Genomic DNA, 24,388 nt, shown 5'->3' on the forward strand with positions numbered 1-24,388 from the left:
GAATGTCATGCCACTTAGGAATCTATCATAGAGCTGGTGGGTGTGTGTGGGTGTGTGTGTGTACACATGTGCGCTCATGTGCACAGGCCGTATAGCTGTACGTGCACATTTGGTATAATTATCGCTGCCCTCCCCCATCGTTTTTTAGAATTTATTATTGATTTGGCAATCAAAGAATAGGACTAAACATGGCATATACCTGCGTGAGGAAATCATTGTAGTTAAGTGGGTTCAGAAACAGTAGCATTCACCAAGCAAATGTGGTAAGTGAAAATGTTGCCTCCTTCTTATTTTGGTCCATTGTACTGTGCTGGTGGTGTGCAAACTGAATACATTCCATTTCTGTTTTCATTTCACTTCAACAGAAGCAATTAGTAGCTCAAAAAATTCACATAGAAGAGAATGAGGACAGAGATACAGGCCTGGAGCAAAGGCATAATAAAGAAGATCCAGACTGCATAAAAGCCAAGGTGCCCCTTGGGGACCTGGACCTGTATGATGGCACATATATCGCCTTGGAGAGCAAAGATGTCAGGTAATGAGTTACCCCTCTGGCTTGGAGGGCAAATGTTAGGAGATAAACATTCCTTCACTGAAAGTAACAATTGCATTAGAAATGATCATAACCTTATTTAAATTCAGCGATTTGCTCTCACTGAAATTTGGAAAACTTAAAAATAACACATTAAATCACAGATTACAGTGATACTCTAATTGTGCTAGACCAGTTTCTTACACACATACCATAATGTTAGGTAGTCTCCCATTTTCCCCATTCCCATGGCTTCACTCATTTTTATCCTCAAGCAGTATAATGATTTGCTCATAGCTAAAGTGACAGCTTCTCCTAAGTCAGAGCTATCCATCTATAGTAAGAGCTCTTAACCATTTTTCTGTCTTGGACCCCTTTAACAGACAATCTGGTGAAGCCCATGGACCCCTTTACAGAATAATGTTTTTAAATGCTTAAAATATAATATGTAAGTTTACAAATGGAACCAATTATGAAAATGGTTATCAAATTTTTTTTTTAATTCACAGATCCCAAATTAAGACCCCCTGATCTTCTTTTAGTTAACAGGGAAGATTTTTTTTGGATGACTAGGTATCTTCTTTGACCAGGTTCAAGTCATCAATTTTGCTTTTACCTTTGGGGCTAGTCAGAATTTAATTTATGAACATCAAACTAGGCATGCAAACTATGCAGGTACTTTACATGAAATCCATCTGTAGCTTATAAGTACCACTATTTCTGTTGTCTTTATTATCCTCAACAAGTATTAGTGAATGCCTTCCGCACTTGAGGTACTGGGGTAAGTGCTGGTTTCCAGAGGTTTAGTCAGGACAGGGGCCAATATGAGTGAGAGAGAAAGAGTGCTATGTAGCGGTCATTCTTGGTCTCAGAGGACACACCTCTCTTCTTTTGATGGGGAAATGAGGAACAGTAGGAATGCAAGGACACTTCACCATCAGAGGCAGGCACTGTGTTGGCTTGAGGGTGGGCAATGAATACAGTGGATATGCACAAGTGACTGTGATATTAAAACGAAACGTATCAGTGAAGTTTATCGTAAAATAAAATCAGCCTTTCTCCAAAGCTAAACTGTAGCTATGGCCATCAAATCTTGTGGGATTTTTCATTCAGTATTGCTCATGTAGAAAGGATAAGTTAAATTTAGCCACTAAACATTTGGAAAGACTATGGCTGGTGTTCCTTACTTCAGATATTATTTTTTGCCATCCTTAGCTCATCACCTTTATTTTAGCCTCTCAGTCTTTGATCCTAAGAACAGCTGTGTTGTTAGAAAGGCAGGAATGGTGACGTACTGATTAGAAGGTTGACATGTTCTAAGGCTGTAACTCGACTCAGGGGAAAGGTCAGCTGGCATCAGTCCTTTGGTGTGCATTTAATGAGGGCTTCCCAAAGTGTTTGATATGCGCTGTTTTATTCCAGCCCTGAAGACTACATAGACACAGAGTCTCCTGTTCCTCCAGATCTTAAGAAACCAGATTGTACAAAAATTCTAGAGCTTCCGTACAGCATCCATGCTTTTCAGCATTTACGAGTAAGTGGAAATTGACAAGAGTTTTTCTATACAATTCTCATTTAACAAGGCCAAAAATACACATCAGATTTCAGATTTCATTTTTTCCACTTCCAAAACAATTTTGTATAACTTTCCTGTTTTCAAAAATAACCTCCACCGTATATGCTAGAATTTTTAACCAGTTGTAGCTTTTATATTGCTTCCTTTTTTTCTATGTATGTTGTAATCATTTCCCTTCCTCTTTTACAGGGTGTACAAGAACGCGTTAATCTTTCTGCACCTCTGTTGCCTAAAGAGGATCCAATCTTCACTTACTTATCCAGACGATTAGGAAGGAGTATAGAAGACATAGGTCATCGCATCCACGAAGGGCTAATGAAGGTGGGAATACCACCTAATTACTTTAGACCCCAAACAACCCACCCTCTGCACGATTACCTTTCAACTAGCGGTATTGCTCTTCTGGGAAATATTTACTTCACTTCTGTTTGTATGAGGATTATTGTTAACGTTGCCTGTGTAGATACTGAGCATTTGATTAATGTAAGACCAAGGTAAAAAAAGTTTTGATGGCACAGGTTTACTTTGGCATAGATGGCATTGGAAGGTAGAGAAGAAAGTTTTATTTGAATCGCTTCAATTGGTGCCCATAAAACAAAAGAATTTGCACTCAGTGATATGACTTATTGTTTAGATCTTCAATTGGGAAGACAAAAGAATTTTCATTTTTTTATATTCCTGCACATGGGAAGTAGTAACATGAATATCCTGAATTAGAACAAACTCTATAAATAGAAATTCCTCCTGGTTTTTGTGCATGAGAACTACTTCTAAAGAAAAAAGTAAGCTAGGCCTCAGTTATTTTTGTGTAGCATTCAGGAAAACATGGATATTTGATGAAATCCACTAATACAGAGGGGCCAAGAGAAATTTTATTTGACTTTGAAATGCATTATATGATTGCTTTTGTAACAGATTCAACTTCCTACTTTTGTTTTTCTTTAGCTAATGTTAAAATTAGTTTGCATTCCATGAAGACGCACCAGGTGCTGGCAGGAGCCCAGGAATGTATGTGATGGATAATGAGGGAGAATTGGCCCAGAATTGAAAATATTTCTGAGATGATTGCATGTATATAACTGAGTGGACTATTTATGTTAGCCTTGCAAATTAGCCTAAACATACAAGCCCAAGACTGAAAGAACTAGTCTGAGTCCAAAGCAAATCAGTTGTCAAGTGCCTGAGAAACTTTTAATGTAAAATGAAACTGGTTCCATTTCTTTAGACAAGTGATACCCATTCTCATCAGGCATATCAACATTAGCACATTTTGGAAAAACCTGTTGGAAAATCTGACAGCAAAATGACACATTTTTAGAATTTTTTAAAAGATTATCTTTCCAGGCTCAAAATAGGTTTTTTGCCTACCTAAACCGATGTAATAATTCAGAGAGGGAGAGGGAGAGGAGGAAGAGGTTGAGGAGGGAGAAAGAGAGAGAGAGAGACGAACATTATGAGCATATGTGTGGGGCTTTCCAATACTAAGCTGGCCGTAGGTTTATTACTTTTCTCCTATTTTGTGCGGTAAGAACTGGATGCAAATCAGATGTGTTCTGTGAACCCACAGTTTTACTGATTTGGAGGAAAACTCCTTAAGGCCACTGATAAGGAAGCTAGGGACAAAATTGTATAAATGTCAGCCATATAGATAGAATTTCTCTTGACCAAAAATCTTTATTCTTTACCAAACCAGAACCATGCATGTCCCGAAGGTATGCTAGGTCTCTCTGTATGTAGATTTATTAGGACAATAAATCCATTAGACTTGCCTCCTTCAGTGTTTCGAATCTCAAATGGTTGGTGTTCTAAAATGGGAAAAGCCAGCTGGCTTTTGATGAGCTTTTGTGAACCAGCTTAGTTCCACTAAAATGCTATCTCTCACTAAGCGTCAAAGATATATTTTAAGAGAGCCAAGAGGTTTGAATTAGACTCTAAACATACCTCTGCTGAAATTGTTTCTTTAACTGAAAATTAAAATCAATACGCCTTTCTTAAGCCCCTGAATCTGTGCTAGGCACTTTGCTAAGCATTGGGGATACAAAGACAAATTGCCCTCAGGAAGCTTCCGTTCCATTGGTGACAGTACATTCCAGTACATTTGGGCATAGATTACACACCATTGTTGAAACGCTGAGACTCACATCTTAATTCAGGTTCAGTAGAAATCATAAGTTTCGCTTGTTTGAGTCCATAATGTTTACCCACCCTTTTAGCAGTCAGCAATATTTCTTGACAGATCCAGTCCATATGCTGTCTACTGTATTTTTATGTTGTATAGTGTTTAATTAGGCTTTCTATTGTCTGCTTGGGCTAATTTGCCTGCCATGAAACTTCCTAAGTCCCTGTGTGTTGAGGGCACCACTTTAGAGGATTGTAAGCTGAAAAATGTGTCTTGCTATGTGTCTTACTTAATTTTACTTTCATTTATTTACTTTCTAGAACTCTTCTTCCTGGGTACTCTATAACCTGGCCTCATTTTACTGGCGAATAAAGAACGTGCCCTATCAGGTAGTGGAATGTGCTATGCGAGCCCTCCACTTTTCTTCCAGGTAATTTACCTCTCTTCTGCCTCCCCATTAATCAAGACCAGTAAAGAAAGAATATAGAATAAACCACAAGGAAGGATCCCTCCAGAGTATTTGATTGAGCAGAAGCACAAGATGGAAAGTTCAAAATGATATGCGAACATCCCCTTTTGATTTCCAAAGGAAAGATGTCCACAGTACAGAATCTTTCTCCTTAGACTAAGCTTTGTCCATCCAGGGGTCCTGGCAGCCATCCTGGGGAAATCATGATCAGGCTATCAAGTTTAATTTCTCCTCAAGCAGGTAATCCATAGCACTTTTTTTTTTAAACCATAGAATGTGACTACACCTCATGGTGGGTGATTCTGAATTTTGGACCATTCCATTCAGCAAACTTAAATCCTTGCTAAATGCAAAGCACCAGGTTCTGGGGGAGATGCAGAGATGAATAAGCTTTTGTCCTTGCTTTGAGGAGCTTCTAACCTAGGAAACTAAAGCCATTGCAGGTGAAGTCAAAGTCTGAATCTCAGAGATCGTTTTAAAGGATTATAACCCTCCCTTTATTAACCTGTCTATGTAACCTATAAAAATGACCCCCACCCCCCCTGAACAAGTTCATTCTCTGTGTTCCTTCTCTAGCCTGGGAAATAAACAGTATCAGGAAGAAGCCTGTACTTTCACATCATTGACAGCAGAAGTTCAAAATCTGGCTTGAGTTTTTGCAATTATTATCATAAGCACACCAGGAAAAAAAGATGACAGGATCATATGAATATCCAAATCTGAAGTAGCCCTGCTCTCCTTACCAAGAGTAGAGTTGTTTTGAGTTCAGAGGGGGGAAAGTTGTTGTTGTTTTTCCCTCTATTAAAACACAGTAGGATTTTTCTATTGAAGGACACTGCTATTTGTTGGAAATAACCCAACCAAGGTAGCAATCCAGACCTGGTCTGTTGCGCTCTGTACTGCCAACCTAAATGCTGTCGAATGACTCTTTTGAGCTTTAATAGGGCACATCTGGGAACATGGTGGAGATTTGAGTCCTGACGCTACCCTTTGGCTGTAGGACTGAGTCATTGAGTCTCTGTGAAGCGCAGCTTTACAATGTGTGAGGTTGGGGGGGGGATGCCCAGTGACATACGTATTGTGTTCCTCACAGAGATGGAGCATTTTGAATTACAAAGTACCGCATCAGCTTGAGCCAGCATCGTCATTAGCATTGCAGACTCTGCTGGTGGCTTTGGCTGGTTCACTTACACTCTTAAAGTGCCTTTGCCTATAGAAAATGGGGTGGTCATTTTCACTTGTGTGATTGGCTGCTTGGGTTGTTCGCCACGTCCGTCATCAGAATAAAGTCGTGGGATGTATTTGCCTCATCCCGTCTGTCTCTTCTCTTTCAGGCACAATAAAGACGTTGCGTTGGTGAACCTGGCGAACGTTTTGCACAGGGCCCACTTCTCCGCGGATGCTGCTATCGTGGTGCATGCCGCACTGGACGAGAGTGACTTCTTTACCAGTTATTACACTTTGGGAAATATTTATGCAGTAAATACAACTTTTTAATTCATGAAAAAAAAAAGCAGGCCTTTTCTTTTTTTTCTAGTACCATGTCATCTCTTTCTCTCCCTAATTCTTTTCCACTTAACTATCCCCTCCCCACACACACACACGGTAGATAAAGGAACAAAGATTTTGTTCTTTTTTAATGCTCAGCATATTAATGTATAATGGTTGTTTTAATTAAGTGGATTAAATTCCATCTTTTAACCCCATTCCCCCCCCAAAAAAAATATTGGTAAGATTAAGGTCACATCTCCTAGGATAGTATCACCTTCCAGCTGACCTACCAAATGAACTATCTTTTCATCAAGTTGAGGAAACTTAATTACTCATCAGCACAGTGGTCTTCACAAACTAAAGTATCGACGTTTTATTAATCATTTGAAGTTTGGGTCTGTTGGACATCTCTAACCTAGGTTTTCTCTCTTGTGTTTTTTTTCCTCTATGTATATTTTTCTCTTGCTCTTCAGATGCTTGGGGAATACAACCACTCTGTGCTCTGTTACGATCATGCTTTGCAGGCCAAACCTGGGTTCGAACAAGCTATAAAGAGGAAGCATGCTGTCCTCTGTCAGCAGAAACTTGAGCAGAAATTGGAGGCTCAACATAGGTAACTTGGAGCAACAGACTTTACTCTGGGATGTTACAAACACTGTGAAACAGTAAATCAGAACTATACGGGAGTAATAAGACCAGTCTGTGTTGATGTCATTTGGAAGTGAGTTTAAAAAAAATAATCTTTTTCTTTTTTTCCTTTCCCCCAAAGACTCCAGATGGTTTAACATAATTCAAGAGATGTAATTATGTTATATCTCTTGTATGAAGTTGTTTGGGGAGACATAGCTTGACCTACAATATATCTCAGCTTCTGTTGTAACAAATGGTGTTATAGTAGCATTTTGTGTTTTTCCCTTCCTTGCTTGGGCTATGTACATATAATAAAGAACAACATAGTCAGTGTAGACTGACCTTGATGCTTTTCAGTCAAATTTTGTTATTAGGAATAGTAAAGAATGTGATTTCCATTAAACCCTGGGGAGGCCTCTGCAGAAAGTAGATTGGAGAAAAGGGCTGAAGAGGTGACTAAATTCAACTGTATGGGCAAAGAGCTGGCCTTCAGTAGCATCTGGTATCACATTCCTGGTCAGAGCTTCCTTTCTTTTTCGCAAGAGTGAACCTCTTCACAAAGTTCGTTCTTAAATTAAAAGCAAAGTTTATGGGACGTGTAACATGTAAATTGAGACAGCAGAAGCTTAGGCAGAAAACTAACAATGTTACAGTCTCTTAGAGGCCAATGTTTTGGTCAGGATGATGAACTGGACGGAGTATTGGCGTGAGATCTAGGCACTGGGGTTGGAAAGCCCTCTCTGCTGTCAGCTGTCCGTGTGACCTTGATCAAGACATAGAACTTCCCCATCTCTTTCTTCGTTTATAACATGGAGATAAGAATACCTGTCCTTCCTGTCACGTGGGGCTGTCGAGAGGAGGGAATACACAGAGAATGATAAATAAGGACAAGTGAGGGCATTTGTGTGTTTTATGGTCTCGTATATTATGATCCAGCCCTCCCCTGCCTGCCTGCTTCCATGCCTCAGGGTGGCACAGAGGTACCCATGCCCATGAGGCTTAAGTCGGAACCAATCCTACCTAATGATGGACAGGCTTTGGGGACAGGCTAACTATCTTCTCTGCAAATGCCAGCCTAGCTACTGCCTTCAGATGGTCTCATCGCTGGGGGTCCTTGCAAAGTGATACCTTTTTGGGCCAAAGCAGCTCTTGCAGACTGTTCCTTACATCTAGACAAGTTACAGCATTCCCTGTGGAGCCTGTCCTCCTTCCCCTCAGATCTCTGATCCCTCAAGCATTAGGTAATAATTAGATTATTGCATCATAGAATAAGAAAGAGCAATGGCAGCGAATGGACGTACAGCCAACACAGGTTTTGTGGACAGAGATTGCTGCTGGGGCTTGTGATCTACAGGTCTGTATTATCATGTATCATGTAAATAGGTATTGTGTGTGTCTGAGCAGCTCAGTCTTCATCCTGTGTTGCCGCTGCTACTGCTGCTACTACCCATTCGGCCGAAGAACAGCCAGCGTTTTAGTTTTCCATTATGGTCATTTCAATGTAGAGGTTACATTTAAAATCACAATTTTAAAAAGCCAATGAATTTTTCTGAGAACTGAGAACTATTCGCATCTATTTGGGGGGGGGGCGGGTGGAGCACTGAGGGGGGAACCATTTTCTAAAGCTCTGTAACTTTTCCCCGGTGTAAAAACTTTTAAAGATCTCTGCAGCGCACCCTGAATGAGCTCAAAGAGTACCAGAAGCAGCATGACCACTACCTGAGGCAGCAGGAAATCCTAGAGAAGCACAAGCTGATTCAGGAGGAACAGATCTTAAGGAACATCATCCATGAGACCCAGATAGCCAAAGAAGCCCAGTTAGGTGAGCCTGGATTAGATGCGGTCACTCCAGCTCCTTCACGCTTGCTGCCACATGCCTCCCAGTGAGGCTGTCAAGAAACGGAGCTCACTTAACTCTTCCTATCTTGAGTCATGTCGAAGTGAAAACCTTTGTTTGCTAGAAGCTGATGCTGGGACACCTTTTCCCTCGGAAGAGTATCCCGTAGCCATGTACAAAGCCAGAGGAGCACTCCTCCAACAAAACTTGAGTATCATTGACCTAAGATCACCTGGGACATGGCCCTCACTGCGGTGCAGGCACGGGCTAGACTGTGTCGAGCAGACCTCCTCCAGGCCAGAGGGGAATCACATTCAGCCTAAGCTGACCCAAGGGCTCTCTGTCCCCTGAGGTTCTAATGAAACCGAAGGTCACAAATCTGATTGCTCAGTACCTTCGAATCCCTGTTGCTCTCCTTGCCTCAGAGCTCCCCCCACTCCTCTCTGTCTTCCGCCAGGCTGTCCACGTGATTATCCAGAAGCACGGATCTGGCAATGTTACTCCACTCCCTGTTTCCTCCAGGGTCGGATTGCTCACTCTTCTCTTTAAGGCCCTTCACAAGCTAGCACCAGCCAGCTTTCCGACCCTCTTAGATATCAGTCTTTTTTGCATATTCTGGCCCAGCCATGCTGGCTTTCTTGTTCTTGCTCACATGTTGCTCTCGCCATCTGTCTCCATTTTTTTTTAAACAGATTCTCCCCAAAGCCTAGGATACATTCCCCTCCCCATTCCCACCACTTAGCATCCGTGATTTCCTTTAAAGCTCCCCTCAAGGGGTACTTCCTACCTGAGCCCCTTCTTGATTCTCCCCAGTTCCTAGGGCTGTTCTACACATCTCCCCCCCCCATCTCCCACCACCCCCAATGATCTTGTGTCTCTTTTGTGTCTTAGCCTTATATATACATGCTTTGTCTCCCTCGTTAGACTCCACCCTCCATAAGAGCAGTGTCCGTTTCATTTTTCACTTTGAATCCTCTGGGCCAGGCACAGTGCCTGTCACATAGAAAGCACAAAATAAAAATGTAGAGGTTGTGGGGAAGTCCCTTAACTACCCTTCATTTTCCTTTCCCTTCAGAAGTACTTTGAACTGCAAACTATCCTGGTTACTGCAGATTACATGTATCCATTCACATAATATTGCCAATAACTTTTTTTTCCTTTGACACCCAGATTATAGGCAGTTGGACAAAAGGAAGAGGATTCAAGGGCATTCTGTGCTTGATCCAAAACAGCTGGTTAGGAAACTGAGTTCAAATTCAACCTGAGATTCTTACTAATTGTGTGACCATTTAACCTCTCTCAAACTCACTTTCCTCATCGGTAAAATGGGGACAATAATAAATGCACCTAATTTGTAGGATTGTTGTGAGGATCAAATGAGACACTGCTTTGCAGACCCCAAAGTGTCACAGAGATGTTAACTCTCATTATTATAATTTGTACCTAAATATCCTTGGGACACCTGTGGTTTGAATTTAAGCATTTCAGAGTGGTCATTTTGCCTTGCAAGATCTTTCAAGTGGAGAAGTTTGTAAAGAAAAGGGCTGTCAGATCATCTAGTGCAAGCCTCTCATTTTTCAAGTGAGGAAACTGAGGCTCAGAACAGTTAACAGTCTTCAACTAAGAGCATTTTCTCTTTTGTTGATTTTTTTTTTCATTTATGGCCTTACTTTCCCCTACCAGGGAATCATCAGATATGTCGTCTGGGCAACCAGCAGCATAGCTTACATTGCCAGTGGGACCAACCTGTCCGCTACCACCGTGGAGATATCTTTGAAAATGTAGACTCTGTTCAGGTGTGTTCCTTCTCAGTCTCTTCACTACTTCCAAGCTTGCTGCATTTGAGAGCGCTTCCCCTTTCACGCTTTCCTCATAGCTCAGTTGGAATTTGTTTATCTCTGAAGTTTAGCAATTTTAGTAAAATCTTCAGCAGATTTTGGTTATTTGTTATGACTTCTGAAGCTAAATATTGTTGGACCACAGTGACCCATATTACCTCTTTGCTGCCTGAAAATTCACTACAGAAATGCTTTCTTATGATCAACTTCATTCTTCATTTCATCCTTGTGTCCTTTCTTGTGAGCACTGGGTGGGAGTCAAGACTGAGATGTTTTTTGGTTTTTGGGTTTGGGTGTTTTTTTTTGATTAAAGCCCCCATCTTCCCCTCTCAAGCTAGCAAATTAAGCACTGTCCGTTACAAACTTGGAAAGGTAAGTAGTTGGCATTAAGCCTGTTCTCTGAATTCATCAGCCATCAAAATCATTTGTTTTGTTATTGCAGCCCCAAAAGCCAACAAAATCATTACCAACATCAGTCAACATTTATTCAACATCTGTGTGCAAGGCATTGTCTTTGCCATTTAAGATATATCGAGAAGTATGAGAAATTCCCTGCCTCGTGGAATTTACAACCTAATTAATTGGAGAAACAGAATCTAGTGAAATAATATTGCAGACAGAAGGAAATTGCAACTACATAGAAGTATGGTTCACAGTTTCTTCTTAGGGAGGCAAATAAAAGAGTTGGTGGAGTTTGTTTTGTGGTGTGTCCAGCGGCAGAACTAATTCCCAGTGGCATTCAGTCACCTCATGTTATAGTGGTAGTGCTAAGCACTAGAAAAAGACCACTATGAAAATCAGTGTAGCTTCTGGTCTAACGTCTGTTACAGAGCGCAAGGATTTTGAGAAATTTCATGAAGAAGTCAATTAGACTGCAAATTAAACCAGCACGTACTTTAAAACTCAATGTCTTCAATGTTAAAGTGGTTTCTTTCTTAAGTGGCAAGGTAGAGGAAAAATATATATGTGTATTTTTTAGATGTGATTCAAGAGTAAGGAACAATCATGGTAAAGGGCTTGTAGATCATATACCAAAGCATCAAGCATATGTATGTTGAATGCTCTCTCCAAAAAGCAAGTCGAGAGAAGCTAGACATGACAAGCACCAGAAATTAAATTGAATTTATTTTAATAGACAGGAAAACACTGGTTGGGAGTCATTTCTAAGTTTGGCGGTCTTTGTGCTGTCAGGCCATTGACATTAGAGATCAGACTCAGTGGCTAATTAAAGAATATGAGAAAAAGACAGGCAGCACAGTTGAGGCAACTCTGTCTAATCTGACCTATTTAAACAAGTTATTGAAATAGAAAATTGGGAAATGGATAAATTGACATTGGTAAAGATTATCACCATTTCCTAAGAATGTTTAATTGATACAAATCTGTCACCACAATAAAGAGATGATGAAGGGCAATACTGATCTCAAACGTGAAGTTCATGAAATCTTGGGGTGGGCAGAAGATCAGTGATGATCATCAGCTCAGATAACAGTGAAAAGCAGTGGAGGGAGAAGCAAGTTTTCAGAAAACTTGGTGAGAGACACAATTAGGAAATCATCCTGAACACGCTTTTAAGGCTAGAATTAAAAAGAACAAGAAGAATGGAAAAGATCTGCAAAGATTTCTATAGTGAATTCTTTTTTCCTTCACTGGCAGTGGATCTGCGATATTTAGACTCTTAACTTCACAGTGTGTGTGTTACATAAGCAAGTGGAAATTGCACTTAGGAGGAAAAAACGAAAGGAGTAGTTGGGCTAGACCGAGTGTACCCAGGGGTTCTGCACTGGAAGCTCTAATTGTGAGCATGAATGAAAAGAGAATTCAAAGGTTTGGAAAATATCTTAAGTCTTATTATTATGAAAAAAGATGAGGGAGGATAGGGCGAAGATACTTGCATACCAACAATCCCATCTCCATAGACATGGACAGTGTGCTTGGTGAAAGTGTGAGAAGAGTATAGGTAGTCTTTGACAAGTCAGTCTCTATCAGATCACACCTGTATCATCACCCATTGATTGAAAGGTGAGCAATCCCACCTGTTATTGACTATAAAAAAGCATTTCATTCAGAAGATCAGGACATTGTCTCAGAGGCTCTCCTCCAGCGTCATGTCTCAGAAATGTCAGAAAGTAAAAAAGAGATCACTTTGATCCCCTGGGTATTAATATTAAGAAAGGGAAACATAAGTGTTTGCCACTTTCATGGAGGATGGCCATCATAGAGGCTGAATGGAACAAGGATCCCTTGTAGACAGTGAGGCCCTCTGGATATTCTTGTTTGTGAATAAAATTGTGCTGACTGTATTAGACTCTGAAATATTTCATGGCCTCCTAAGTGAGATCCATAATCATTCAAAAAAGTTTAGCTTAGCTATGCACACAGAAAAACCAAGTGGATGAAGAATGCCTGTTGTTTAGACTACAGTATCCAATTGGATAGCAAACCGTGCAACAGTCCTACATGCTGCCCATGACAGTGAGTTGGGTCCTTTTAGGCACTGGTGAAGGAGAGGAGGCTGTATTGCCTTGAGGACATTTTAGATTGCTTTTAATGATCCCCAGCTTCTCCATGAAACAAAAGCTCATCTTTTGAAGGAGTATTCTTCTAGTGAGGGTTTATGGCTGTGAATAACAGCAGTCTTTGAAGAATTAAAGTTCAGGTAGATAGTCTACATGGCATGTATCCTTTGATATTTGCCCATCAGTCTGGGCTGTCAGTGCAGAATGGGGCAGAAAGCATTAAAGCAAAGGGTCTCCTGGACAGCTAAAGAAAAGCTCACAGTGGACAGCATTACATTGCCCAGAAGGATGTGACACTGGAAGAGGAGGTGTGTTTGTCTTAAAGAGAGAGAGAGGGGGAGATACCTGAGGAAGAGCCCTGGTGCTCTGATGGCATCCACATAGTGTCACTCTTAACAGTCTGGGAAGGAGCTTAGCGTTTAGGGGACTCCGTGTTGACTATTTCTGGGAGTATAGGGATAAGAGTCACACAGGATGAGAAGGTGTGGCTAGGTTGCAGTTTGTACCTATAGAGCAGACACACTGATGAGATCCCAGCTTCGCCAAGGCGTGAAAACGAAGGTGAAATTGGGGAATTAAATCCTGGGCTCTCAAGATAGGGAAGAGATCATAAAAACAACCTTGTCTAACCTCAGTCTGATATTCTTGGCAAGCCATCATCCACCCGTGTTTCCGTAATTGACCAAGTCTCCTATTTAGCCAGAGACTGAATGTGATGAAGCTTAGTCATAGAAAAGAAGCAGAAGAGAAGGACAGCTGTACCCTGTTTTTCTCTTACCCTTTGGCAAGGCCGATTGGAAACTGACTATAATTAGGATTTATCCATACTTGTTTTCTGTGCATCATTCCTAAGGAATATCCCAAAGGAAGCAGTATGCACCATTCATTCCCTTTTAGATAGATATATCTAAGAACCATATTTGTGGAATCTGATTTCTTACAGAATTTTCATATTTACCCACTTCAGTGGTCATTTTTAAACCTTAGTCATGGCCTGTGAAAATCTCTCCGCCTATGTAAAGATGCATATGCCTGTGTGGATTTTTTAAATACATTTTTATTGATATCTTTATTTTTTATTTCACCTTGCCATAGAGACATCCCTTAATATAAAAATGAAAAAGGCAGGAGTGGGGAAACGGCTCAATAAAACCAACTAATACATTGGAAAACTATTATGTACCAGGTTCCAGATCCTTCTGGAAGATGCCTTCTCATAGTTCATCTTTGGGGCAAAATTTGATCTTGCAGCTTCACACTATTCCATTTCAATTATTTTGTTTGTTTTTTCCTTTTACATAGCAGTCGTTGTATATATTGTTTTCCCAGCTCACTTCATTTTTCATCAGCTCATATAAATCTCCTGTGCTTTTCTACATTTTTCATATGCATTGTTTCTTCTAGCACAGTAGTATTTTATTACATTTATTCTGTTGCTGTATGTGATCCATTTTTATAGCCTCTTTAGTCCGGTCATTCCTCAATCAGTGGGTATCTAGTTTATTTCCAGACCTTTGCTGCTGCTGTAAAGCGTGCTGTAGATACTTGAGTATATGGAGGACTTTTCTTTAAGTATTTGTGTTGTAGTAGAATCTCTTGAGTCAAAAGGTACGGACATTTTAGTCACTTTCTTAACATAATTCCACATTGTTTTCCAGAAGGTTTGGACCAATTCATAGCTCTCCAAACAGTAAGTTAGTGTTGCTGTCTTTTCATAACCCTTCTTTTGTTTTGATTTCACCTCTTATTTTTATTCTCCAGTTTGGCGAAGATTCATCAACTTCCAGTATGATGTCTGTGAATTTAGATCTTCGTGAAAATCAGAGTGATCTCAGCCATTCCTCTAAGTCTTCCCCTGTGCCCCATTCTGTTCTCTGGGTTTGGGGCATGGAATCAGATGCATATAAGGTAAGTACAGAGCAAACCTCTTTTCTGAAAGCAGCATTATTTAACTACCGACATCCAATACAATTCAATAAAACACACACCTTCAGAGTCTTCTGCTAGCCAAATAAAATTTAAAAAAAACCCGCAATCACTTTGGATTAGAGTCTTGGTGGAGGACAGGTGAAATAAGTCTAATGTATAAATAACCATGATGCCGTATTTACCCAATATGGCAAAGCAGAGGCCCAGAGAAAGTGATAGGAGAAATATGATGAAGGAGAGATGAACCACTTACTTTTTATAGAAGAGTTTGTACTTCTGGTTCTGGAAGGAAGAGGATTTTTTAAAATTGATGCCTTTTGATTTTTATATCAGATTTCCCGTTTCTAAATATATTCTTCCCCCATGTACACGATGAGCCATCTCTTATAACAAAGATTAAAAGAGATAAAAAAAAAAACCCAGCTTAACAAAATCAACTAACATATCAACCATGTCTGACAATATAGGTGCACTATTCTGTGCAGTGATCTCCCTCCCACCTGTTGCAAAAGAGGTGTATTTCTTTCTCATTTTTTCTCTTAGTGTCATTGATGGTTTTTGCATCACCTTTGGCTGTGAACATATCCCTTCCCGCTCCCCTTCCCAGGGGAGGCAGAGTCTTGCGGTTTGGTTGTGGTTGGGTTTGGGGAGGGGAAGCCATTTGGCCTAACCAAGTCAAGACGCATTCCTGTCTGATAGTCTCAATGACAGACCTCGCCCAGAATCCCCCACCTCTGCAGAGAGGGGAGACAGGACATTTTCTTACCTTTCTTGGCTCATCTTGGTCATGATTATCCAGAATTCTTTTTAATCGTCATTTACCAGGTTTTCCTGGTTCTGCCTACTTTTTCCATTGCTTCTATCAATTCTTCATATTTGTTGTTTTTAACAGTGCAGGATTCTTTGACATTTGTGTACTACAGTCCCTAGCTGATGGATCTCTATTTTATTTTAAGTTCTTTGCTGTTCCAAAATGTGCTGTAGTTAATATTTTGGCACATATGGGACCTTTCTGTCTTCTACCTCCTTGGGAGATATGCCTAGCAGTGATGATATCTTTGAGTTCAAAGGGTATGTCTGTTTCAGTCACTTTGTGGAACATAATTTCAAGTTGCTTTCCAGAATGGTTGGACCAATTCACAGGTACACCAACAGTAGAGAGCCTAGCAAGAGAAAGGTTTTTAAGTCAGAGATATTAAGGGGAATGTGTTCCTGGCACTGGGGAGGAGCAAGGGGTGTTTTAGGAAGGCAGCCTGTGCAAACATATGGAACATGGAAAAGGAACCCAACAGTTGGGGCTGGTGCCACACTTTAGGGGAAGCTGAGGATGGCAGATCTCGAGCTCAGGACTTCTAAGCTGTAGCAGGCTAAGCCGATTGGGTGTCCACAGTAAGTACAACATTAATATGTATTATGAGCCCCCAGGAATAGTGGGAGGGAGGTGATGGGACTACCATCCAGGTTGCTTAAGGAAAGGCCAAGGAACCCAAGTTGGAAATGGAGCAGGCCAAAGTTCTTGGCTATTCAGAGTGGTACTGGGCCTATTAGTGGCACTTGTGCTTCCAGTCTGGGCAAAATAGGGAGACCAGAGACAGAAGAAAGGAGAGGCAGAGGGAACTGCAGGATGATGGCAGGAATCAGTGGTCCACTTTGGCCTGCATGTAGAGTTTTTAAAGGAGGGCAATGTGGGCTAAGGTTACTGAGGTTGATTGAAGCCAAATTACTCAAGTACTGGGCCAACAAGGTTCTGTAGAGCCACAGAAGATCTTTGGGAAGGAGGCTGATATTGTCAGAACTGGCAGATGTGTAAAGTATGGTTTGGAAAAGGGAGAGTCTAGAGTCAGAGAGACCATTTATGGGGCTATTTACAGCAGTCCAAGTGTTGTGTCCTGCCTTAGTCTCAGTGACCAAGAGGAGGATATTATCATCAACAGACGCAGGAAAATGGGGGTGGAGCATGTGTGTTTGGGGCAAAGAGATAAACATTTCCATTTGGACACGTTGAGTTTGAGTTATCAGCAGGACATCCAGGCAGAGACATCTGGCAGACTTAGAACAGTGGACCTGGAGTTCAGAAGGTTTCTTTGCTGGTCCATCGTCAGCCCTGGGAACTGGGTGCACAGAGGTACAGATGCTTCCACTGAAGCCATGGCAGTGGATGCAATTAGAGCAATTGTGTACAGGGGCTGAAGGCAGAACCTTAGGGGACGTCCACACATGGGAACAGAAAGAGGAAAATGAACAAGCAAAGACCAGCAGGGGTCAGATGGAAGGAAGAGCCAAAGGGAGCGGTATTACCACGGCTAAGGAGAAAGTATCATAAAAGAGTGAGTGGATAAGTCCTACACAAAGAGCCCTGAGCATCATTGGTCACCATGCCAGTGACCTTGGCGCCCATTGCTTAGCTCTGCATCCTTCAAGCTTCTAAAAGTTTGTGGCGAGGGTTGTAGAACTTGAATTTGTTCTATTACCATAGACACGGAAACATAAAAATGATTCGGTCAGAAAATCTGTGTGTTCATTCCTCCCCTCCCCTTGCTCCCCATGGACCTTTCATGGCATAGGAAATAGTAATGAGGCTAGCCGTCATGTATTTATGGAACGCTTTGAAATCTGCCAAGTGCTTGGTGCCCTTTACCCATTTGATTGACAGTGCCTTTGCTCAGACGATGCCTATCAGCTCAGAACTGAGCTAAGAGTGTGACACGCTGGCATCGATATTGTTCTACAAAAAGTAGTCTTTTCTCTTAGTCTATTTTTGTTACTTTATCAGTTCACTTGAGGAGGTTAACGAGAGAGTTTATTAGAATGAACTGATGGGAAACTTCCTTTATTAGGACAAGCAGCATATTCTGTGGCCCAAAAGAACAGACTGTGCAGAAAGTTACCCCGCAGTCCCTCCTGGTGATGAACTGCCAACATATTTCTTACCTCCAGAAAACCGAGGACTCAGGCAAGTGATGAGAGACTGAGCAAAGCTCTTGATTCTGCATGGTTAGTAACCTGACCACAAGCAGGCGATTTCATTGAGATTGCCAACCTACACTTAAGAAGAGAAACATTTGTTCTTCTAGAGATCTAAACCTTGTTCCTTTTTCTTGTGGCAGAACTCACACAGAGCTGGATATGGGCCTTTTGGGAGGAGAGGCCCATTCCCCAGACTGCTCCTCTGCCATTGGCCTCCGGAGCAGCCGGACTCCGTACCTTGAATTCAAAGAACTAGACAGTCATCTGGATCTGAAATTCAAGATGCCAGATGACTACGCACGACAGGTAAGGCAGGCTTCATCTGACAATAGCCGCTTTTGTTCTGACTGGCCTTTCTTTACCGTCTTCTTCAGCAGAGCGATGGCTAGGACCAAATGCTGAAGCAGGGGGTCAAAACCCTGGGACTCAAGGAAAGAAGAGAAAATACCCAGATTCCACAAATGCCCATGGGCCCAAGGGCTGTTCCTGAAGCTGTAGCTTGGTTCCCAAGCTCCTTCCCTTTGACCCCAACATCAGGACCAAGATGTCTGTCTCTGTTTCCCCAGCCTTTTGAACCATCAGGTCCCAGGTCTGGGGAAATGGTTGGGAAATGATGGAAGGACAGGTTTCTCTAAATGATATAATTAATGTCTGTGGGTTTACCTGAAGTAAGAAAAGTAGCATATGGGTAGCGTATGGTGTAAAAAATATTAATGCTGGTGTGTGTAGAGAGAGTCCTGCGCACACAGGACTCTGCTGGGTGCCAAGGGGTGGAAATGAGGCAGTGGCCAAGGCTAGCTAGATAGCAGTATGGTGCGGCCCAGTCACCCACATAAAAACAACTTAATACTAGTTACATAGCAGCAGAGAAGCAGTGGAAAATTGATGTAATGCAAACTAAGGATATGAGTACTCAGGGTGATGCAGAACAAAGAAATGATAGCTAGGAAGTGGGATTGATCACAGATGCATGTTAATGAGAAGTATGACTGTGAGACTGTAGGGCTCCGATTCATATCCAGAAAGGGCCCCATTTTTATCATATCAAGTATTGAATGCAGTTTTATATAAAATATCTCAATCATTTCTTGACTTCCAGGCCATCTGTGGATAAAGGCATAGATAGGATACCTTTCGGTGTTGCAGATAACACATACCTGGAAAAGCTAGCAGAGTCAGGATCCAAAAAGATTACCACAGTCTAGAGCATTGAAATGCATCAAAGATGAAATCAAGTCTTAGACTCACATTCAAAAAATCAACTTTGCAAGTTCACAGTTTGGGAAATTTGGTTAGATAGCAGTTGTCGGAAAAAGTCCTGGAATTGTTGCAAACTCAGTATGAGTCATTGATGTGATGTGGCCCCAAAAAGTTGATGCTATTTTATGCTGCATTAAAAGAAAAGGCTGCAAAGAAAAAGAATATAAAGGTAAGGTGGGGAATTCATACTTCATTAGCTTCCGGGAATAAGGGGGTAATAGTCCCTTCATGCTCTGCCCTGGAGTGTCGTGTTCGATCCCAACCACTGTAGGAAGGAGGTCGGTTCATCTGAAGAGTATCCATAGGAAGACAGCCAGGACCATGAAGAAGCTTACTCTGTGTTACGTGGGGATTAGGTCAAGGAACTGGGGACATTTAGCCTGGAGAAGATAAGACTCAGGGAACGTTAGAGTTGTCTTTGTATTGAAGTATTTGAAGGACATTCATGTGAAAGAGGATTTGACTTATTCTTCAGAGGGCAAAACCAGGAAGAGTGAGGGTAGAAATAACAAAAAATGGACTTTGTCTTGCTATCAGGACATACCGCCCAGTGAAAGTGGTCTAACAAAGGAATGGCAGCCTCAGGAGCCATTGGGCTCTCCCTCACTGGGGGTCTATCAAGCAAGGCCTGGAGAACCAGGAAAGATTGGATTTATTATAGGATAGGACTAGATAACCATTGAATCCCTTCCAGCAGTAAAATTTTGTGAGTCCAGCAAAAACAGAGATGCACAATCAGCTTAATGATTTCTTTTTTTGATAAGTTTTACTGATAAAGTTTTGTTTTTACATCACCTACATTTCTCAATTTATCCTTTCTCCCTCACCTTCCCATGGAGCCATTACTCACCCCCCCCAAAATTTTTTTTTCTGTTTTGGTGAAGCAGTCAGGGTTAAGTGACTTGCCCAGGGTCACACAGCTAGTAAGTGTCAAGTGTCTGAGGCCGGATCTGAACTCAGGTCCTCCTGACTCCAAGGCTGGAGTTTTATCCACTGCACCACCTAGCTGCCCCTCCCAAAAATTTTTTTTAAGGAAGAGGAAAGATTCCGGCAATACTGGCAAACACATCAAAAAGTCTGTTGCCATCAGTAGCATTTCACACCCATAGTCCCACAATTGTGTAAAGAAGGTGGGGAGGGAGGAGTATCTTCTCATATCTTTTCTCTGGGGCCATGCTTAATATTCATTTTCAGTTGTTTTGTTGTTTTTCTTCTTTCCATTCATATTGCTCTACAGTTTGATAATTTCTTATCAGAAGAGCCCCTAAAAACAGTCATTTTTTAATCAACATATTGCCGTTGGCATCCATGCTTACGTGTCAGTGGCGTGCTCCTACTAGTATATTCATGTTACAGCGAGAGCATTGGATGTAGAGACAGAGGGGCCTTTGGAGCTCATGGTCACCAAGGGAGTAGAGAGAGCCATGACTTGAAGTTGGCCCCTTAGATTCTAAATCCAGGGTTCCTTACCATTCCACCAGTCCAACATTGATAACTCGTATGTATATAGTACTTTTAAGATTTACAAAACACTTTCTTCACAATTCAAGGAAAGTGGTTCAAGTATTATCGCCATTTTATAGGTGAGTAAACTGAGGCCCAGAGAAGTTAAATGACAGCCCATGTTCAGCCGTCTGGTATGTGTCTGAAGTGGAACTTGAACTCATGTCTCTGGATTTCTGGTTCAGTGGCCTTTCCATTATGTCCTGCTGCCTCTCACCTGTTTCTGAGACACCTGTTTCAAAAGACCCTGCCTTCGAGAGGCAGGCAGCGTGGTATAGTAGAAAGAATGCTGACTCTGGAATCAGAGGGATTGGCTTCAAACCCCATGCATGACACTACATGTAATCACTCTGGATCTCAGTTTATTCATTCCCAAGATGACCAAGTTGGACTAGCTGGCCTGAGGTCTGTCCCTTCGTGCTCTCAGTCAATGGTCCTCTGTCAATATGGCAGTATGCTTCATTTTTATCTCCAAAAGACCTTTTAAAGTTTATTCCTTGTTGTTTTAAGTGTCAGCTTTGTGCTTTTCAGATTTTGCTTTCCCGTATTAATAACTATACTATCACAGAGGAAGAAATAGGAACTCTCTTATTTCACGCCATCAATAAGGTGAGTAAAGATTACCTTTTTACTTGGGAACCTGAAACTCAGAGCCTTGGGAATGCCAACCAAAAGCCAAAAGTTGAACTTAATAAAATCCAGTCTGGACCATGGCGAGTGTGCCTCCACTGACAGGAATCTCTGGGCCCTGTGTTTGGTTTTTTCCTTAGCCAAATGAGCCTCTGTGGTTCATGTTCAATGAAGCTGGACTCTACTGGCGAGCCCTGGGAACAGCACGTTTGCCATCGCCTGCTTGCAGAGAGCTTTGGATTCGGCTCCCCCTCAGCACCAAGACATTCCTCTTGTGAACCTAGCTAACCTCTTGATGCACTATGGCCTTCACCATGAAGCTAGCAAGCTGCTCCTCCAGGCTTTGGCAATCAATAGCTCTGAGGTGAGGCTTTCTGTTTCTTGGGAACTTCACAGCATGTTTACTGACTTAACCCACTGGTGCATTTTCCTGGGCGGTGCCTCTGATTTGCAGAAGCTACATGGATCAGACAAAACATGTTTGTGTGCATTCGTGCATGGTCATTTGTTTCCTTTATAAAATGAATGGAGATTATGTCGGTGCAGTTTTTTAAAGATAGGCTTAAGTGAGGGTAACACAACAGAGTACTGCCACCTCTCAGAGCTGCAGTCTGCATCAGCTGGGGCTCCTTTCCACATGAGACACTGTGTCATTCTGCTTAATACCAGGACTCGTTTTCAAGCTTGGTTTGGAGCCAAGCTTGGCCAAAAAGAAAAGATGTTGTCATTGGTGAGTCATTTCATTTGTGTCTCACTCTTCATGACCCCATTTGGGTTTTGGTTTTTTGGTTTGGGGGAGTTTTTTTGGCCAAGATGCTGGAGTGGTTTGCCATTTCCTTCTCCAGCTCCTCTACGGATGAGGAAGCTGAGGCAAGCAGGGTTAAGTGACTTGCCCAGAGTCCCCCAATAAATGTCTGAGGCAGGATTTGAACTCAGGTCTTCCTGACCCCAAGCCCAGCATTCTATCACCTGTGCCACCTAGCTGCCCAGGAAAAGATGAAGAAGTCTTTAATCATTTGTGGCCCTTATTCTCCAACCTGCAGCCCCTGAAATGTTAAACCATTTCTTGTATTTGACAAGTGAGTGTGCACTTAAACTGATAAAGTAGCTAAGGTCTCAATGTGTAGGAGTGATGCCCTCAAAGATGCATAAAAGATGGCAAGAGACATCATGGCATGGTTTAAAGAACAGTCCATTTGAAGTTAGAGGGCTGGCATTTCCATACTGCCTTTGTAGGCAGGTCACTTCTTGGCTTCAGGCCTCAGTCTTCATCTCTAAAATGGGTCTGTTTGGACTGAAACATCTCGAAGGCTTCTCCCAGCTCCACATCCTTGGATTCCAATTTTTTTTTTTGTTAAGGAGAAGTCAGTTAGTACAGGAAGAGTTTTTTCCCCTTCTGTAATGTACAAGTTTGCTCAATTGCAAATTTTAAAAAATTCTGGACTCCTACTTCCTGCTGCAAATCAAATTGCCCAAAGAAATTAAGAAGGAACAAGCGAGAGAAGATGTAGTAAAGAGAGCCACTTCCCCCCTCTAGTGGATTTTTGAGGCTGCTTCTTGAGTCAATTGTCTAAGTTGATTTTACCCTCCCTGGGGGTTAGGAGGAAGAGGAATGTGACAGAAGGAGAATCAATGTATTCTCCTCTAGAGATTTTACCCGTGAGATTCGCTGTCTGTCCAGTCTCTTCTTCACTGGGGCCCTCTCCCTACTCTACTATAGTGCATGTCAAGTCGGTTCAAGGGTGCAGACCATTTTTACTGCTGTGCAAGGGAATTTCAGGATCTAAGCACTTCACAGATGAGGTAGATTACTGCACAGCCTTACGCTTGTTAACTTGGCTTGGTGCAGATTTAAGCATTCATCTGTCTCTTCCAGGCTTTCCCCTATTTCTAGGCACTGGGCTCTTCTTTGGCCCGGACTTTGGAGTTTGCTGGCCACTTTTGCTAACTCACCTGACTTCCAGCCTAGACCGAGGTCATCTTTCTGCTTAGTTCCTTAGATTCCCTTGGAAAAACAGGGTCTTTTTTTTTTTCTTTTATGGATCCCAAAGATACCATTGTGGCTTTCTGTTGACATTGCATTTCTCTCATTTGACTGAAGCCTGACTCAGCTAATGTCTGATTAGTCTGTCCTCTGCCCTTGGGTCCAGGAGAGCTAAGTCATCATTCTGGATTCTGGATTCTTCCCAGGGTTCATAGTGCTCTTCTTTCTCCAGAACTCTTGTGAATCCAAAGGGCCTCCAGAAGTTCCATTTACTTCACAGTAAATAAAGAAGGTCTCCTTCAACCTGAATTCATCGTGCCCTCCAGTAGTCTAGCATTGTGTCAGTCCTAGGAGTTTTGGATTCCATCTACAGTGACTGAAGGAGAGGATTTTCTTTTAGGAGGAGTAGGGGAGAAGAGTTGCTGCGAACAATGATTAGAGATGTAGGTGAAGTTTAATAACGAAACTTTATTGTGTTTGCTTTGACAGTTCTGTGGGGTGTTAACCTAGGGAAATGTCAGGGAAAAGTGTGGGGTGTAAAACATTGAACACACAGAATGTAGCTGCTGCCTCTGCTAACCAGACTGAGTTCCCACATAGCCTCTTGGGACCAATATTTTTGCCTCTTGTCCTGTAGAGTTTGCCAGTAAATTGAGTAATCAAAACAATATGGCAAATGAGACAGGGTGAATAATCATTGAGAAGGCTGTTTTGAAAATGAAAACTATCTCAAGTCATTGAAGTGAAGGGAAGTGTGCAGCCTCATTTCTAGGTCAGAAACTGACCACCAGTGCTTGGAGCAGCCCCTTGAGCGCCTCCATTGTGCATGAATGAATACTTTTGGAAGGTCACGTCACTGGGACTCTCCAGAGGAGTTGGGAGGCAATATTTTTTTCTCCAAATGGAATAGCATCTTAACATAATAAGGCAAAGGCAATCCGTGAATGCTAATTCCCATTTAATGAAGTAATTGGCTGCCCCAGCCCATTAGCATGGTCATTATTCTGGCTAAGTGTTAATTGCAGCACTTAGTATCTTTATGCAACTCTGAAGATACTTTGGAAATCCAAGTGTCATGCTTAATTGTGGGTTGGGATTTAAGCC

General features: G+C 41.8%; 1 protein-coding gene across 1 annotated transcript in view; it reads left to right on the top strand.

The window, feature by feature from the left end:
- Positions 1-24,388, top strand: part of TTC17 (tetratricopeptide repeat domain 17) — a 115,808-nt gene that overhangs the window by 32,271 nt on the left and 59,149 nt on the right. The window contains 14 exon segments of the mRNA XM_021009706.2: positions 366-535; positions 1,955-2,066; positions 2,298-2,429; positions 4,548-4,657; positions 6,031-6,175; positions 6,661-6,800; positions 8,479-8,639; positions 10,338-10,450; positions 14,773-14,919; positions 17,778-17,893; positions 18,048-18,213; positions 21,202-21,279; positions 21,441-21,492; positions 21,495-21,664. Of these exon segments, the coding sequence (XP_020865365.1) occupies positions 366-535; positions 1,955-2,066; positions 2,298-2,429; positions 4,548-4,657; positions 6,031-6,175; positions 6,661-6,800; positions 8,479-8,639; positions 10,338-10,450; positions 14,773-14,919; positions 17,778-17,893; positions 18,048-18,213; positions 21,202-21,279; positions 21,441-21,492; positions 21,495-21,664 (1,812 nt within the window).

Source organism: Phascolarctos cinereus, unplaced genomic scaffold, assembly GCF_003287225.1.
Source record: "Phascolarctos cinereus isolate Bilbo 61053 unplaced genomic scaffold, phaCin_HiC Scaffold_9;HRSCAF=440, whole genome shotgun sequence".
NCBI lineage: Eukaryota > Metazoa > Chordata > Mammalia > Diprotodontia > Phascolarctidae > Phascolarctos > Phascolarctos cinereus.